The 19272-nt window shown below is 43.4% G+C and overlaps 1 protein-coding gene and 1 pseudogene across 1 annotated transcript; both read right to left on the minus strand.

Annotated features, from left to right (window-relative positions):
• Positions 1-2113: 2113 nt before the first annotated feature.
• On the minus strand, positions 2114-8102 carry LOC119293135 (U-box domain-containing protein 33-like). Its single transcript, XM_037571696.1, has 9 exons — positions 7703-8102; positions 7065-7189; positions 6816-6958; positions 6135-6239; positions 5577-5970; positions 4193-4324; positions 3576-4037; positions 2691-3419; positions 2114-2513 (listed from the first exon to the last, which is right to left on the minus strand). Exons 1-9 carry the CDS (start codon positions 8070-8072, stop codon positions 2325-2327), a joined length of 2649 nt encoding a protein of 882 aa, XP_037427593.1. The 5' UTR covers positions 8073-8102; the 3' UTR covers positions 2114-2324.
• A 3285-nt stretch (positions 8103-11387) lies between these two features.
• Positions 11388-19272, minus strand: part of LOC119294380 — a 30176-nt pseudogene continuing 22291 nt past the window's right edge.

Raw genomic sequence — 19272 nt, forward strand, 5'->3', positions numbered from 1 at the left:
TTTTCTGCAATATGGGCTATCTGACACATTTGATCTTCTCTACACCACAATAAGTACTGGACATGGAGCGTCGGAAAATGTGCTAGCCTTTTCTAACTACATAACGCTAGCAAGTACGATATTGCCATTCACAGCCATTGGGCTATTCCACAAGAGTAACAGAGGTGCTTATGATGTTAACGATGTCAAGGTTACATATGCCTTGATCTGTTGTACTGCTGTGTTGGAGCTGTTTTCCCTTCATTTTTGAACCGAAGGTAGTTGGCTTTCATTTTCTGACATGGTTGCCCAATATAGCCTAGTAAGTTTCTTTGTCCGCAACAAAAGACACATCAAGAAGATGTGCATCCTTAGCTTCTTCAACTGCAAGGACTTTGTTGATCAGCGTTGGTGCATGAAGTCATGCTCCTCATCTTCCAGAATTACAAAATTGGTTCTTCGACATGTGAAAGGTTGCTGGAAGGATCACATATTAGATGCTGCCAGTTACATGAGGTTCAATGATCACAAGGGGCGGGCCCAAGACCAGCAATGGGGCCTAGGCAGGCATTTCGACGAGAGTGTCCTCATCTGGCACATGGCGACAGACTTGTGCATGTACAAGAAGTTTGACACAGCAGCTAGTGATGAAAATGCCAAGGGATGCAGAGAAATCTCCAACTACATGGTGTACCTACTATTTGTCAATCCTGAGATGCTATTGCCCGGCACGAACAGGAATCTGTTCAAGGCTGCTAATACTGAACTCAAGGAGTTCCTCAAGGATGACAAGCCGTTCATCGAGTTCCTCAAGAGAAAAGGGCCATCGCCTAAGGAAATTGAGAAAGTACTTATGGACAGAATTATCGCTAAGTTGCAGCCCCCGGAATGCAGAGAAGAAGATCCAGGAAACAAGAGTCAAACAGGTTGTAAAGGAGAAGAAGATCCAGGAAACAAGAGTCCAACTCCAACAGGCTGTAAAGGTTTCATCTACAAGGTCAAGTTGATGTGCAGAGGTTGGTGTACTAGTACGTCCAGTTTGATGCCTGGCAGTCTGTTTGTGTGTTGTTGTCGGATTACAATGCTTGTGGTATGGATGGATGCCAGATTACTTACTGTCCCGTGTTGAATTCTGAAGCATCAGTGGGTTTGTGAGAGTGGATTTGGTGTGATTAGAGTCGTTTGAACCGATTGTTTACCCGGTTGATGTAATGAATGTATTGCTACCCAAAGGTCAGAGAAATTGCAGTGGTGTTTATTTTCCTCAATCTCCATGGTTTTAGAACTCGGTGAGCATGTGATGTACCAGATAGTACACCTTCATCTTCTCGCCGTCGCCGCAAGAGGAGGACTGCTCCGGTGAGCATCCATCGCAGATAGCTGGCTGCTCTTGGCGTCCTCCAAGAGCAGCTCAGGTCAGCTTTGGAATTGTCCCCTGCGTTTTGGATTGGCTCATCTGCTTTTTGGACTTTCTTCTCCATCCACACCATTCTTTACTAATCCTACAATACCAATTATTTTGATCTTTCTGTGACTCATTCCATGGGACTAATTGTGCATAAGTAGATTGACTTGACAATTTGTCATGTGTATGTATGCAGTAGATTGGCTAGTAGCTCTACACACTCACCTGCTGCTATGCCACCTGCAACTTCCTCTAGATTAGTGGGCATGGCTGGAGCTACTGTAAGTCGTCCTCTCCTCTAGATTCGTGGACGGCTCTTATTGCGCACCACCTGTTTGTTTGAATGCCCAGCCCATGTTCTCGGTCAACCCAAGGATGATAAATAGCGCACCAAATTCTAGTGCTCCGTTCTTTGGAATTTTCTGTACTCCTGGGAGTATGTACTCCCACATTCAATATACCTCATAATTTCATTCTCAATATACCTTATTAATTATTCTAAGCTACCTCAATACAAATTTTATGAAAAATATCACCAAGGTCCATAGTTTACGTAATATACCATTTGTGCATACAAAATAACAATTTATGTGTGTATAAAATAAAATACATGCACCCAATTTTTTTTACAAAACTCACTTTAAGGTATCTAGTAATAATTAATAAGGTATATTAAAAATAATAATGAGGCATAGTGGCATCATCTGTGTGGTATATGAAGAGCGAGAGTACATACTCCCAGGAGTACACATGAGTTTTCATATGTTTACACAAGACATGGGATACAAGGACATAAAATATAGCCTAATAGGACTCCCAGACTTAATGCTAATACTCCTTACAGTCCAGGCCGTCCATACACACTTGGAGTCATTTTTTATTTGCTTCGAGTCATAAACATGATGGCATCATAACACAAATAAAATCCGAGGTTAAGAAATCATGGTTGCTGTCGCTTTTTCCATTCTTGAATTGCAAAGCGGAGGGCGTTGTTTGGTATCAACTCATGGTTCGCGAAGCTGACGCGGGCCACGGGGGACATTTTGTTCCCCATTTTAAACCAGCGCTTGATGGCCGCACCTTCGTACGTGTATCCATCGGCAGCAATGTGTGGATCCTTCATGATCTCCTGAAAAATATAATGGAGATGCAAGTTTATTACATCAAACTTGGAGTAGACATTAACTAATCTAGCTAGTGACTAAATTGTAAAGGTTGTAGGTGATTACTCAGGAAAACTTAAGATAACCATTTTTTTAAAGAGAGAGAAACATAAGATATTCATTTCTTTGATTAGTTAACTGACCTGTGTTATTGGACATATGAGAAACTTTGGTGGCTTGCATTTATCGTCTGGGCAGTTCATCATAGCTTCCAAGACATCCCAGACCTCCTTTCCGAGATCAGGCCGCTCCTTTCGTTCATAACGACAACATCTCAGTGCTAGTTTTGCCAACTCTTTAGTGTACTTAGGTGGCCATTCCCCAGCAGAAGTATCGATTATGTCTTCCAACTTATCTTTTCTTAATGCTGCCTCCACGACATGTGGAAGGCCTAGGGCGCTCTTGCTAGTTAGCAATCTCATCAGCACTACTCCAAAGGAGTAGACATCATATTGTGCCGTGAGCTCCCCTGAGGCAATATATGCTGGATCCATGTATCCCATTGTGCCCTTGAGTTGGTTTGTTCGGTGGTAAGGGGTGATAGTGGTGTTTGTGACATTCAAGGGGCGAGAGATCCCAAAGTCTGCCAGTTTGCAAACAAAGTTGGCGTCGAGAAGGACATTGTCAGGCTTGAGATCACCATGTGCGATGCCTTTTGGTTTGTTGGAGTGGAGAAAGATAAGTCCCGTGCAAATGTCTGCAGCAATTCTGACGCGCATTCGCCATGAGAGTGCCTCTCTTCGGTTCTCGCGCTGCAGACAGTCCTCTAGGCTTCCGTTTGACAAGAACTCGAAGACCAACACTCTAGCCTCCCTGCACGCTCCTATCAGAGTGACAAGGTTCGGATGCCTCATCCCACAGAGTGTTTCTACCTGTAATTGATACACATGAGAGGAAAATCACATATTTAGATGCACCATTTTACTAGTGTTTCCTTAGCTGGCAGCATGTCTACTCTTAGTAATATATATGATGTTTTTGCGGCATGCATTAAAAGAAAGGAATACTAAGAGTTGCTAGTTAATTACCTCATCATTGAACTCTTGATCTCCTCTTGCACCTTCACTGTTCAGTTTCTTTATGGCTACAGTAGTATGACGGAGAAATCCCTTGTAGACGCTTCCACACCCACCTTCCCCTATCTTTTTGGAGGCGTCAAAGTTGTTTGTCGCTTCTTTTATTTCCGCGTAGCTGAAATCTGTTAAGACAATGGCACTAGTACTGGTAGAGCCAAATACAGATGCACCGCTACCGTTTGTTTGGCGCATCTCTTCAGCCTGCTTAACAACATGTTCTTTCTCGCGCTGTAGCTCTTCCATTAGGGAGTTTGCCTGCAGAAGCTCGTTCTCAAGTTCTGCTCGTTGCTCATTTGCTTTCTGTAGCTCATTGTATAAATGGAGGCGTTCCTTTTCGAGTCCAGCCTTTTCTCTGGTTAGTCTTTCCTCTAGCTCATTTTTCTCTCTGCGGAGTGAATTCTCCTGTGCTTTGGACTGCAAGAAAAAAATTGGCTTAGTTGAGAGACAGGTGCACCATCTAACATACACAATTTCCATGTGTTTACACAAGAAAAGTTGGGAAAATACAATAACATATTAGGCATCAATAATGGATGGTTGAAGGCATGTGGCAATTACAAATAGCATACCATCATAGGATTTTCAAACAGACCCCTTGCTGTTTTGTGCTGATCCTCAATTGCTTCTCTTTTTGAGCACTCATGATCATCAAGGAGTAGCTGTAGTTGCCCGAACACTTCTCGTTGCACGGCGGTTTCTATCTGTAATACACATGTTTGCTTTGAATTCAATAGGTATGCCAGCATCATCCAATAAGTATTACAACTACGACAAAAAACGAAAGACCTTAGTTGGTAAAATAAAATCTAGATGATAGAGCAATAGCAGCAGGATTTTAAGTTATTAAAAGGTGGAATCCTGTACACCTACTCGATCCCCACTAACTCTAATTCTCTCAACACGCAACTATGCCATCTCACCATGCCACCATGCATGCAGAAGACCCACATTACCATGCACCGTGCATACTACTTATATTCAATAAATATTCTACAACTATACAATAATCAAATACTCCCTTTGTAAACAAATATAAGACGTGATCTAAAATGTCTTATACTCCCTCCATTTTTATATACAAGACCACAAACTCATATTACAGGTACCAAAGGTAAAATTTAATGCATAATTTGCAAGGCAACTTTTCTTTTCGTTTACTGTGATCATTAATACGCAACATGCATGCAAGAAAACTGAGTGGAGGAAGCGGCTAATGTCATTATGATGGCATGCATGCAAGTATTAAACAGGTTGCTAGTATGAGAAAATACCATTAATTCTTTTCTCGATTACTGTTGGTGGCCTTGTATAGATGCAAAACATATATTCCATAGTGGCCTTGTATAAGTAAATGGAGGGAGTATTTCTTTACAGAGGGAGTACAATATTATATGTATTTTAGTTTCAATTTTCAAATTGTTAACCCAAATACCAATCTTTCATACAACCAAATCTCTTGAAATAATTGCATACAACCAATTCACAGGCGTTGCCATGCGAGGTATCATCTCTAGTGTTTACATAGTGCTAGCTAGTGGAAAGTGTTAGATACACTACTGGTTGAATGTGACTACAGCCATGAACGCATTCTATTGTTGACTTCCGTAGTTAAGTAGAACACATTCTATTGTTGACTTCTGTTGTTCAGTCGAGTACATGAAGTATTAAACTACCTTACTATAATTTGAAGAAAGTGTCACATCTCCGATGTTCACACAAGCACGTGGCCTATATTGCATACTCATTTTTAACCACATAGTACTCCATCCAAACCATATTAATTGTCAACTAAATCAGCAACAATTAATACGGATCGGATGGAGTACTTGATTTCACATTAATAGTTTTTTTGGATAATGGACGAGCATTTCTCGCTATAAATTTACGACAATTGAAATGAACAAGCTGTGGCTATGCTTAGATTATAACTCTGCTCAGTCCAAAATGACTTACCATAGAGTGTTGATGTTCTTTAGAGCTTGCAACTGAAACAGGTACAAGTGAACCATTCATATTATCCAAATCCTTTAGAACTGGTGAAGATCCTCGAAAGATTTTCTGGCGGGAATTCGGGGAGAAACCTGTTGATGTCGTTGTATGAATTGACCGGACCCTTGCACCTAGTATGGTCTCCGTGCTGTCTGTTATCGATGCTGACAAGGGATATGTATAGCTAACTGGCTGCTTGGACTCTTGTTGAAGGGCTTTTTGATCTGTGGAACCGAAGAAACCTGTACGCCCTGGTGATAGTGATTGGGATCTTGTAGGGAACTCGGATCGGTCTGAATCAGTGCTTGTGTAGCCGCTTTGCGGTGACTCTACTTTTATCAAACGCTGAGTGGCCTCTCTGAAAATGATCAACCGTTGTTTTGTCAGCTGGAAATAACTTTGGGTAGTCAATCGAGCTCAAATTTGCAGATTTTTTTCTTTGAGAAACTAAATTCACAGATTGTATGTAGCAATTTTTTAATGTCGAGCCGAGGGCTGCAATGCATGCATGGCCGGCCATACCTAGAGCAAGCAAGCATCTCGTTGCATATGTAGAAGATCTGGCAATATGGTTTGGCTTGTTGATGCACAATAGCTGCAACTTTTGAGTTTAGTGCTTTGTTCTTCCTGTCCACATGAAAGATTTCACGATCAACATATACAACTCTCTTTTGAAATAGGCTTTCTCCCCGGTTTATAAATAAAGCAACCATCCATACAATCAACATACATAACTCAGGCCATACTAATTGTGAGTGTATTGTGTGTCATTTGCTAACTAAATAATACCAGACAAGGAAGACATATTAAATGGAGTATTTGCTAACTAAGTAATACTGATTGTGAGTGTATTGTGTGTTATACTAAGTAAAGCCATACTAATTAGTAAATCCATATTATGTACTAGTAGTGTTTTGTTATTGGGAGTGTATTGTGATTAATTGTCATTTGCTAACTAAGTAATACTAGACAAGGAAGACAAATTCTGGATTATGTGTCAACTTACAAAAGGGCCGCGTTTTAATACCGATTAATGGGTTGTGCATCCTAGCTGTTTTATCGCCGCTTGTTTACAATAGCAGAGACATTAATTCATGTACATGAAATAAGAAATTTACATATAATTACACAAGTGCTTTGCCCTATATATATTTGTGCACAGAAACAAGCACAGTCCGCGGTGTGTGTGTTTATCGATGAAACCTCATTACGAAGGTGTATTTGGTCTGGACGTCAGGCGAGAAGGAGGATGTTCCCATGACAAGGTTTGTGATGTGATTCTGTTCGATGAGCTTGACGATGCCATTTGCAGTACTGTTCTTGGTCACCAGCGTTTCGGCTTGCATCTGTAAAGAATAAAGTTTTTTTCTTCTTCTGAATCGACAAGTAGTGAATAAAATACATGCATCATGATTTTCAGAATGGAATTGGCCAGTTTTTAGCTGAGCAGACCTTGAGAGAATCTCTGCAGAAGTCGAGGTAGTGGTTCAAAAGTGTGTTCATCTCCTCCTCCTCATCCTTCCGGTATGCCTTGAGCTCCTTCTCCTGGAGCTGGCTTGCATCGACCGTGCGAAATCCTGCGACACAAGAATTTGATCAGCATAGATAGATAGATAGATATAGACAGAAAAATAGATAGATAGATTGATAAATATATAGAGAGACAGACAGACAGATAGATAGATACAGATGGATATATTGTAGTACTCCTTCCATTCCACAATGTAGTGCCTATAGATTTTTGTGAAAGTCAAACTTTGCCAACTTTGACCAAGGGTATAGAGAAAACTGTCTACATCTACAATACCAAACATGTACATTCTAAAAATATAACTCACAATGTATCCAATGATGTGCATTTGGTATTCTAGATGTACCTACTTTTCTCTATAAACATGGTCAAATTAAGTTTGTACTGTTTGACTTATGTAAAAATCTATAGGCACTACATTATGGAATGGAGGGAGTACTAATTAAGCAAGTGTCTGAAGACAGAAGCAACAACAATATAAGTACGTAGTGTGGAGAAGGAAATCATTTTATTTTGTATCTTCATTACTTTGTGAAGAGAGTTTGGAGCTTAATTTTACCGGTCATGATTCTGTGGGCGGGCTGGTGGACGTGCAGCAAGACAAGCTTGTCATCGCAGGCGAGGAGGTTCCGAGCGGCCCAGAGGAGGTTGGACCTGCCATCCTCTTCGTCCTTCCCGACGGCCACATACAGCTTTCCTCCTCTTCCTCCTCCTCCTCCGTCACTACCTCCGCCGCCATCCACCTCGCCCTTCACTAGGGCCACATACAGCCCATCTCCTCGGCCGTCACCCTCCAAGGTGGTGGCCTCCTTGTCTCTGGCATCGGCATCGAGGCTAGCCCTCCCGGGAGCCGGGCGCCGGGAGTGTCTGATCTTGGCCAAGTGCGATTCTTTCCTTTGGTTGGCCTCGGAAGCACCGTAGCTGTACATGTCGCACCCGACCGATTTGTGGTTGCAGGATGCTCCTCTGGCGCACCATTTGGTCACCGATTCCCCGGGTAATAAAGCCGCTGCTCCTTCGCAAAAAGGAAAGGAAAAAGAAAGTAGCCGTTGGCTTCTCAAGTTTGTTTCTAGGGAAACGGCAGGACTCTGCTTCTTGATTAGAATGGAGTCTGCTCAGAATGGCTTTTTGTAATTTGCCTAAACCAGGTGTGCCGTTGGATTGGTTGCAGAAAACAATCCCAACAAACCCTCCAGGCATATGCATGCATAAATTGTTGGGTACCTTGGCCGTTTGAGCTATTTCAGTGTGCGTCGCGTGTGTTTTCTCTACACAATTCATACCAATGGCCACCTGGCAGGCAGGTTATACCTGCAACGCGTATCCACTCCCAGGGCCCCAATCTGCGTTTTTTTTACTTCCTCAATATAATACAGTACAAATTTTGTATCACAAAAGTTATACCGACATAAAATATAACCTATGAAGTTTCTAATGGTGTATTCTTTTTGAGATGTAACTTCTGCTGCAATTTATGTTGCCGCTAAATCTCTTCTCCGGCGATTTTAATCAGTGCCAGGAACACAACTCCACCCCAGATGCAATTCAATCGTGCCGCCTCCAGAAACGAATCACCTTGGCAGCACGTACGTACGATCTTTAGCTTCTAAGCAGGCCGGAACTAGCAGCTACAGCTTTCCAAGCAAAGTTGATCAAACTGCCTCTCCGCCGTATCCTTAAAAAAACTTCCGTTTAGAGGGTCGATGCAAAAACAGCCCTCCATCAGCTTCCGTATATTCAATTCTTTTTACGGAATTCCGTACATTTTTTGAAACTTTCTCCATGTCCGTATATTTTGGCGGACTGGAGATCCGCCTGAAATTTCACGGAAGAAGACCCTCGTGAAGCTAGTCGCCATGGCAGGCCACCTCCGCACCGCCGAGCCTCCGCTACCGCGTTGTCGGGCCACCCCGCCCCGCCTCACAGCAAACACGCTCATACCCACACGCATAGCCGCGCACATGCACACGCACTCGCACAGGCACTTGGCTCCTGTCGTGCTCAACCATGGGCGCCTGGTGTGCATGCCTGAACTGATCAAAAGGTCTTGCATATCTTTCGGCATTACTTCGCGGCCAAGAGGAACATTGTTCCTGGTGAAAAGAAAGCAGAGTGGGAGGGAAACAGCGTTCCTAGTGAAAATCCATCCTAAATTCTATAGTTTTCTTTTCTGATGTTGCGAGCTGCTGCTCTCATCGCCATGACCGACTTCTGCTCCACCTCCTACACTCCTACTTGCCTTGTCGTGCCATCCATGAACAGATCCTATCTTTACTTAGAACTCATCAGAAAACCATTTTTGTTGTGGTCATTGTTAACCTACAAGTTTATATACGCTATGTGTCGTGGTTATTTCACTGAAAATACATTTTGGATTGACTATGTATGGAGGAGCGTAGTGACTATCGAAAGATGTAGGTGGGAGTACGCATCAGGAATTATAGGTTCAAGCTGTCGGCTCTGGAGGTAAAATTTTAATCTTGTGTGGTGTTCTTTCTCTTGCACGTAAGGCTTACAATGATGTTCAACGCTGAGCCTGTGCACCTCTTCCCATCTTATATAGAGTGCGTCAGGAGGGTTCGATGATGGGCTGGTATTAATGCGGGTAATAGTGGCCCATGAACGTCCGACTGTTTTCGGCGTAACAAAGAAATAGCAGTTGTAGTTAACAAGCAATATAGTCGTTGGGTAACACCCGCGTTTAATGCGTGGTGAAAATCGTCGACTGGTCGTTTGTCGTTTGGCGACGCCTCTGAATGGCCTTGGATGCGCTCTGTATTACAAACGATGTCTGGCACAACGCAAGCCAGCTTGCGGGAGGCCAGTAAGCTGGTTTTGGTTTTTTCTACTGAATAGTTTAAATTGCTTACCACATGTGTCACATGGCTAGGAGCAAGAAAACTACAAGCCAAGATGAGATCGCCGCATGTGGCTGCATCAATGCTTGGTCTGTGCGGCGTTGGAGACACCTCATCGCCATGTCAAGCTCGTCTACTAGGATTGGAATTGACTGGGCATGCAACGTTCGGTAGCCATGTGGATCCACTTGCTCTGAAAACAGATCCACCAATGTCTATAATTTCGGACAGGTATGATAAATACCTCGGATTTTCTTGGTTAATCAACCGCAACCAATTGTTTTGTTGATGACATGCTAGTTGTCATGCTTTCATCAGGTAAAATTTCAGCCTGAATATCGTCAAGATAGCAGTATAATTCCCCCAAGAGCAACTTACTTATTTCAGCCTTGATTTTTTTGGGTCCTAACTCTCTCCTAGTAGAACCCGGTCTATATTATTGGTTTTTCATGTAGGTAATGGAACCTACCTGAAATTCACAAACCATCCGTACACACCTCAAATTATTTTGAACACAGACCTAATGTTAACCTGACAAGCATACAAGTTGGATTTATGTCTTGGTCTAGAAGAATCAATAATTGCTCTGCATCTTCAACCCATATATTGAGCTAGGTGTTCTCCCTAAGCCGGCATACATATGTTTGATACAAATATAGCTATTGGATACACTTTTAAGTGTCTATTGGTAACAGTCACATAAAACCTATAATTATTGTTATTGGTTGCTTACTTAAGGGCCATGGTTTCTAGTTTTGAACCGGGCCACCGAAATCGCAAGACCGGCCCTGGTCATCGTGGGCCTCCCCGGTGGGCATTCTCTTGTCACTATGCTCCTTAGTCTGCTTTGGAAGTTGAAGCGAGCGAAAATGGGAGGTTAATGACTTCGCCCACGCAGTTCCCACCAACCTGGTAGTACCTATTATCTCTTATAAAATGGCAGCATAGGGAGCCAGTATCTACGACAAGGATCCAACATTCATAGCTAATTTTTTATGTAACCAACCCCATCATTATAAGCCGCCTATGCTCAACCATCCAACTTGTAGTTTATCCGATTGCTGATCCGTTTTGTTTTTTTAGAGACCGTGCCGATCTGCCGTAACCCCTAGCTTCGCAGAAGCCAACGATAGGGGTGTTTTAATGGGTGTACACATTACTTTTTAATTCAACTTGAATACCCACCATGGCAGTTCATTCCAATTCCCAATCACATATAACTCAAAGTATGTGCATAATTCATCATTTGTGGTCCTAAACAATCAGAAAATGGTAGCTTCTAATTAAGAAGGCACAGTAAAAAGTTGTCTGTACACACTTAATATAAGAGATTTGTTTCACATCATAACTCATGGCATCATATCAATAAAATGGAAGGTTAAAATGTCATGGTTGTTGTCGCTTTTGCCATTCTTGAATTGCAAAACGAAGGGCATTGTTTGGTATCAACTCATGGTGTGCGAAGTTGACATAGGCCATGGGGGAAATTTTGTTCCCCATTTGAAACCAGTCCTTTATGGCATCGCCTTCATATGTGAATCCATCGGCAGCAATGTGTGCATCCCTCATGATCTCCTGAAAATATTATGTAAGAATGCAAGGTTATATCAAACTAATTTGGTGACTGAATTGTAAAGTTTGCAAGTGCTTAATTGGGCGAGACAAAAGTGTGGCTGCTTCCGGGTGTAGGTGCACCCAGGTGAATAGTAAATTTGAAAAAAAAAATTAAGAAAACAATAACAAAAAAAATCTGAAATTTCAGGAAATCAAACATTTTGCTGCTCAAAAGTGCATAAAATTTCTACACTGATTTTGTTTCAGCCACAAATAAAATGAGGAGCCCTCACCAAAAAATCAAAACAGAATTACTGCTCAAAAGTGCATAAAACTTTCTACACTGATTTTGTTTTTTTGGGTGAAGGTCCTTCCAATATTTTTTGTGGCTGAAACTTTGCAAGACCATCAAATGTTTGATCATTTTTCATGGCCTGAAATTTCAGATTTTTTAAATTTTGTTTTGTATTTTTTATTTGGAATTTCATGTTCATGGGGGTGTAGGTGCACCCGGGAGTAAAAAATCCACTCTGGGTGGGAAAAGTACGTAACTGTTGGTGCGACTGGCATCACATGATTCTGGTGTTTCATTTCATTGTTTAGATAACGGACCTATGTCATCGGACAGATGAAAAACGTTGGTGGCCCACAATTTTGGTCTTGACAGTTCATTATAGCTTGCAAGACACCCCAGACCTCCTTTGCAAGATTGGGCCGCTCCTTTCATTCTAACCGGCAACAACGCAGTGCTAGTCTTGCCAACTCTTCAGCACACTCAAGTGGCCATTCCCCAGCTGAAGTATCAATTAGGTCTTGCAACGTGCCTTCTCTAATGGCTGCCTCAACAACATGTGGAAGGCCTAGGGGGCTCTTATTAGTTAGCAATCGCATTAACACTACTCCATAAGAGTAGACGTCATACTGTGCTGTGAGCTCCCCTGAGGCAATGTATGCCGGGTCCATGTATCCCATTGTGCCCTTGATTTGGTTTGTTCGGTGATACGGGGTGATAGTGGTGTTTGTTACATTCAAGTGATGAGAGATCCCAAAATCTGCCAGTTTGCAAACAAAGCTCGCGTCGAGAAGGACATTGTCAGGCTTGAGATCACCATGTGCAATGCCTTTTGGTTTGTTGGAGTGGAGAAAGATAAGTCCCGTGCAGATGTCGGCAGCGATTTTGATGCGTGTTCTCCATGAGAGTGGCTCTCTTTGGTCCGCGCACTGCAAACAATCCTCTAGGCTTCCGTTTGACAAGAATTCAAAGATCAACGCTTTGGCCTCCGTGCACACTCCTATGAGGGTCACAAGGTTTGGATGCCTCATCCTACGGAGTGTTTCTACCTGTAATATATTGGAAAGTCACATATTTAGATGCACCATTTAACTTGTTTTCATCTGACAACACATCTTACTCTTAATGATGAAAAATACCTCATCATTAAACTCTTTATCTCCTGTTGCGTCTTCACGGTTGAATTTCTTTATGGCTACGGTAGTATGTCGTAGAAATCCCTTGTAGACGGTTGCACACCCACCGACCCCAATCTTTTTGGAGTCATCAAAGTTGTCCGACGCTTCATTTATCTCTGTGTAGGTGAACTCTGTTAAGGCAACATCACTAGTAGGGCCAAATACACGGTTCTCCAGTTCTGCTCTTTGCTCATTTGCCTTTTGCAGCTCTTTGCATATATAGAGGTGTTCTTTTCTGAGTCCAGTGTTTTCTCTAGTCAGTCTATCCTCTAGCTCTTTTTTTTCTTTGCGGAGTGCGTTCTCCCGTGCTTTGAACTGCAACAAAAAGTTCGCTTATGCACTAGGGCAACATAAATGCTATGTGTTTAGAGAAGAGAGTTGGGAAAATACGGTAGATTGGGCATCAACAATGGATATAGCTAAAGCCATGTGAAAGTTTCAAATAACATACCATCATAGAAGCTTCAAACAGATTCCTCACGGCTTCCTGCCGGCCCTCGGATGCTTCTTTTTTCGAGCACTCCAGTTCATTGCGGACTCGGTGTAGTTGCTCAAACACATCAAGCTGCACACCAGTTTCTACCTATAAAACATTATGTTCTCTTTGAATTCTAGGTATAAAACATTAGGTATTAAAACTAAGAGGAAAACAACATGCCTTGGTTGGTCGACCAAAATTTAGATGTTAGAGCAATATCAGTAAGTTTTCACAAAATGGATTTTTCCACAGTGCTAGTAGCAAACATTAGATACGCTACTGGTTGAAGGTGACTACAAAGATGAACACATTTTGTTGTCAGACATTTTTCTCTACACTTGTACATCTTGAATCGCAGTTCTAACATTAAATGCAACATACATGTCATTTGCCTTTCTCTTTCGGTTACTGTCAGTGGAATACATGAATGAAAACTGCCAATAACATTACAAACCTATGGTGCATATTCATATTTAAAAACATAGTACTTGATTTCCTAACAGTTTTTTGTTTTAGATAATGGAAGAATAGTTCTCCTATAGTGTCTGTAACCATATGTAGGGTACACACAGTCATGAAATTACTGTACCCTCTACACACATCCATAAGATTATTATGATTCAGTAGAGAACTCTGCTCAGTCCAATTAATGTGGCTTACCATTGAGTGTTGATGTTCTTTACAGCTTGCAATTGAAACATGTACTGGTAAACTATTCATAGTATTTAAATCCTGCAGAGCCAATGAGGATCCTCCAGTGCTTTGCTGGCTGGAATTTAGGGAAAAACCTGTTAGTGTCATATCAATCGACCGTTGCATTGCATCTGATATGTTTTCTGCGCTGTCTCTTGTCCATCCTAACAAGGGATATTTATAGCTAAGTAACTGCTTGGACAATCATTGATGGGCTTGTTGATCTTGTTGGCGCCGCCTGCTCGCAGCGCCGGTTCTTCTTCTACCTCGAGCTGCCTCACACAACTCTTGTGGGTTCTCTCAAACACACACCATGGAAGAAACTCTCACGAAACACACACACACACACGCATGGACCAAGGAAGAAGGAGGCAATAGCTTTGCAAGAGACACCTTCCTCTTGGTCAGCCATGGCTACATCTTTTTCTCAGCCCTCACGGCCTTAAATCTTTTCATTACTCTGTTGCCACATTTATACACAAAGGACCAGACTCATGCCATGCACACAGGTAAACCTGAGAATGGTTATTTAAAAACTGGGTGAAACGGTTCGGTTCTTATTTTGGGTTTGATTGGTTCAGGTTTTATTGGGCTGAATCTTTTTTAGTTTGGTTTTGGTTTGGGTATGTGAAGAAACCAATTTGGGTATAGTTGGTTATGGGCTTAAACAATTCGGTTATTAACGGCTATAAACTATGGGTCCAAACCGGTTTCTGGACATTGGTTGTGTGCAATAAGCAAGGACGCATCGACATCGAGTATCTTTGATCCGCGTACATGCTGCGATGCACTACGTAATTCTGTATTATGGAAAAACACCACGCATGCAAATCGAATGTGTTTGCTTGTGTTTTAGCTAAGCAATTGGTTTTAATACACTTGTCAGTGAGCTTTTCAGTCATGGGCATTGTCTTTTTGACTCTTGCTGTGTGTTGACCGTATCTCAATGATAACTTTGTTCCCAAACTATTGTAGATGCACTTATGCCTTTTCTATGTCATTTGCTTCTTAACATGTCGATTTGTGCAATCATATATACATTTAAGCAAACCCATAGTTATGTATTGGGTTTAAACCCACGGTTATGTATTGGGTTTAAATTGGTTTGGGTGGAAAAAATAGACGGTTTAGTTTTGGTTGGGCTGAAAATGACATTAAACGGGTATGGTTCAAGTATGGTTTTGAGAGATACATGTACGAATATGGTTCAAGTATGGTTTAAGTATGAAACTATTCTCAGATTTACACACAGGCCACTAAGTCCGGCCACTAACCAACTAATCCCTAACTACATGTCTATATGCACGCCCACGTCCAGTACATGCGCAACGTCCTCTCAACAGCTACACGATATGGACATGCAGCTAACAAACTTGACCACATCTAATACTAGACCTCTTCTCAAGGCCACAACAGACTTACTGATCGACTCGGCTGGACTCTTGCTGGCCGCTGGCTCTTATCCTTGTGCAGCCGCTTCACGCGGCACTCGGCATCTCGCACCTCCGCCGCCTCGCACGACAATAGCATCTCACCATGCACGTTCTTGGGCCGACGGCTCGCTGTCTACGTACGTATCACACGTACATCTTGCCGGTGTACAGCCGACGATATGACTACACTAGCTACATGCAAAACAAAAAAACACATGCAGATACATATGCCAAGATTAGTTCTAACAGATCTGTGGAGCCTAAGAAACAGTGTGAATCAGTGCTGGTGCAGCTGCTTCGGGGTGACTCTACTTTTGTAGAAAGCTGAGTGGCCTCCCTAAAAAATGATGAACCATGGCACATTTTTTTTCGAAAAGGAGGAATACCCCCGGCTTCTGCATCTGGTCGATGCATACGGCCACTTTATTAATTATTAGCACAAAACCTTACAAAGTCGTATAACAGTAAGACCAAAGCCACCATCTTCGCAACCTCTGTCGCTACTCCTATCTAACTGATGAAGGGGCGCTGATGGTCTGGGCCTAATACCAAACAGACCTCGCAGCCAAACCTAACATCTAAGACCTGAGGTCCCAACCTGGATGCCTGCCGGGTATGGGCACCCACCAGTCCGGCGTGCTCCTCAACCAGGCCGCCCGCCGGGTATGAGGCCGCCACAACCACCTACCACATATCCATCTTCAGAGCTGTACTGTTGTAACGGCCTTGCCCGGTCTCGCTGCCGCCGACGCCACCACGACGCCAGACAGCGTCGACCTCCTGCGCGTGTCCGTCACCACACATCTAACGCCAAGCCTCCGCTGCTCCATGCCGCCAAGAGCCGCCGCCAAGAATATGTAGAATGAAACACCGCTCCACCGAAGGGAGGCAGCACACCCCCACCCCTCACCTGCAGACCCTTCCATCCGATCCCAATGTCCTTCGCGTCGCCTCCAGGAAGGTTATGGTGCACAGGGCGCCGCCGACGCCCGATCCGCATCGGATCTTGGGTTTTCACCCGGACATGGGTTGGAGAGGAGAGATGGTGCCCTCAGCAACGCCCCCAAGGAGGAAAGCGGCGCCAAAAAACGGCGTCACCGCTGCCGGTCAGCCTAAGGCAGCCAAGGTTTCCCCCGGACACCGATCTGCTCCACCAGAACACACCGGAGGTGGATCCCGCAAGATCCAAACCGTACCGGGGACTGGGAAGGGATGCATGGAAGGGAGAGGGGCAATACCTCCAGATCTGGCACGCCTACGGCTCGCCGTCCTCACGGCCGAACCCACAGGCACGCCGCACGCCACCAGATGCGCCGCACCAGATCGATGATGGCCAGCCTCAGCGCCGCCCCCCACTCTCCCGACGAGGGAGAGGAGGAAGCAGCGCCGCCGCCGAGCCCGGGGCCGCCGCCCCGGCTTGCCCGCGCCTGGCCAGACGCAGCCGCCGCCGGATGCAGGCCTACGTCCAGGGCCGAAGACTTGCGGCGCGCGACGAGGGTGCCCCGCCACCGCCGTCCGCCGAGTGGGCTTTGCCCGTCGGCCTCCTCCGGCGGTGGCGGGCGGAGCGAGGGAGGAAAGGGGAGCGGGGGCGGCGGCGGCTAGGTCGCCCGAGCCGCCCCCCAGGGAGCGACGCGAGCGATAGATCGACGCAATCAAAATAGAGCGATCTGAACCATGGCACATAAACATTGTTTTGTCAGCTGTAAACTGAGGGTAGTCGCTCGAGCTAAAATTTGCAAATGTTATGTAGTATTTGCGTATGTAATTTTGAGGGCTACACACAGTCTTACCTAGAACAAGCAAGAGTTCCGTTGCAAATATAGAAGATCTGGTAATATGGTTTAGCCTGTAGATGCACGATGGCTGCAACTTTTGATTTTGGTACTTTCCTCTTCCTGTTCATGAAAGATTCACAATCAACATAAATAACTCAGATTATGATTGGAGTATTTGACTTGTACTTCAGAATTTAACTATTTATACTGAGGGGGAGATGAGAGTTAGTAAAGACATACTGTTATTGACTTTAGACAGAGGAAGTTCAGCAAAAACATACTAGTAGTTTGTTTTGGGGAATTTAATGTCAACTTGCGATTCTCATTTGCTTACCAAGTAGTACAACACAAGTAATAAAAAAAGTAGGGCTGTGTGAAAACTTACAAAGGGCATTGTTTTAAGCCAAATAGTTAGTACCTATCGTGCTAATTATTTGTTGTTCCGCCTATTTCATCGCTGCTAGGTTGTTAGAATAGCAGCGACATTCATAAGAAACAAGACTTTTACATATATAGTGATTTGACCTGAGCATATAATTACATAACTAACGCAGTGCTTTGCTTTAGTGTATATACATCAACGGTGCACTCAGTGAACAATTTTGATTTGTACGCCGTGCTTTGCTCTAGTGCATGTACATAAATGGTGCAGTCAGTGTACCCGCAAAAAAAAAATGGTGCAGTCAGTGAACAATTTTGATGTGTGTGTTTATCGCTGAAACCTCGTTACCAAGCTTTATGTATTTGGTCTAGACATACAGTAAGAAGGAAGATGCTCCCCTGACAAAGTTTGTGATGTGATTCTGATCAATGAGCTTGATGATGCCATTTGCAGCGCTGTTACTCTCGATCACCATTACTCCAGCTTGCGTCTATTAAGTTTTCAAGAAAACAACTATGAATAAGATGAGATGAACTAGAATAGCAATCGTAAAGTTTTTTTTTTCGAACGAAGGGGCCACACGGCCCCCATTTTCATTATGAAAATGGAGTTGTTTACAAGGCATCAAACCACCGTTTACATCACTGATCTAGAAGCCACATCAGGATGCTCCAGCCAATCCAGCCTAATCATCACATCACTGATATATATCACCACATCAGGATGCTTCAAACTGTCCAAAACTAGCCATGGAAGGGCCTAGTACTACGCTAGTTACAAAGGTATTAGTAGACTAAAATGACAAATAACCAAATTAACAAAAATGCTTTGAAGCCAGCAAGCATTTCCAGCGGCTAGCTTCACAAAATCCTTCTCACATGCGGCGCCAAACCATGCCCTCCTCTGAAGATATCACGAGTCACCCTCACGATACGCCTAGACACCTGATGAAGCAATCGTAAAGTGAACTAAATATATGCACGGTTTTCAGAATGGAATTGGTTTAGCTAACCTTGAGAGAAGATATACAGAAACCGGTCTAAAAGTGTGTTCATCTCCTCCTTCTCCTCCTTCTCCTGCAGCTGGCTTGCATAAACCTTGTGTAATCCTGCGGCACCAAAAAACCTTGCGTAATTGAGGTGCTGGCAGTGAGTTGAATCAGCATATATAGTTAGATTATACTCATCAAGTAACTGGAAATTCTGAAACTGCGTGACAGACAAGTTTATTTTTTTTCTCAATTCTGATTTTTTTCTAGGAGGGGCCGGAAAAAATGGTCTCTGAAAAATCTTGGAATCTCCAAAAAATTTCAGCCCAAATTTTCAAATCAAATTCAAGTTCAGAAATATTTGGGGTGAAAATATATCCTATTGAACCCATACTACACATCAGTAGTTCCCTGTTGTAGCAGTGGTCAACAAGCCTCGACCCCTTCAGAGGTGCGCGGGTTCAGGTCACGACTTTGACACCATGCCCTACGTCCATG

This window comes from Triticum dicoccoides, chromosome 4B (assembly GCF_002162155.2).
Source record: "Triticum dicoccoides isolate Atlit2015 ecotype Zavitan chromosome 4B, WEW_v2.0, whole genome shotgun sequence".
NCBI lineage: Eukaryota > Viridiplantae > Streptophyta > Magnoliopsida > Poales > Poaceae > Triticum > Triticum dicoccoides.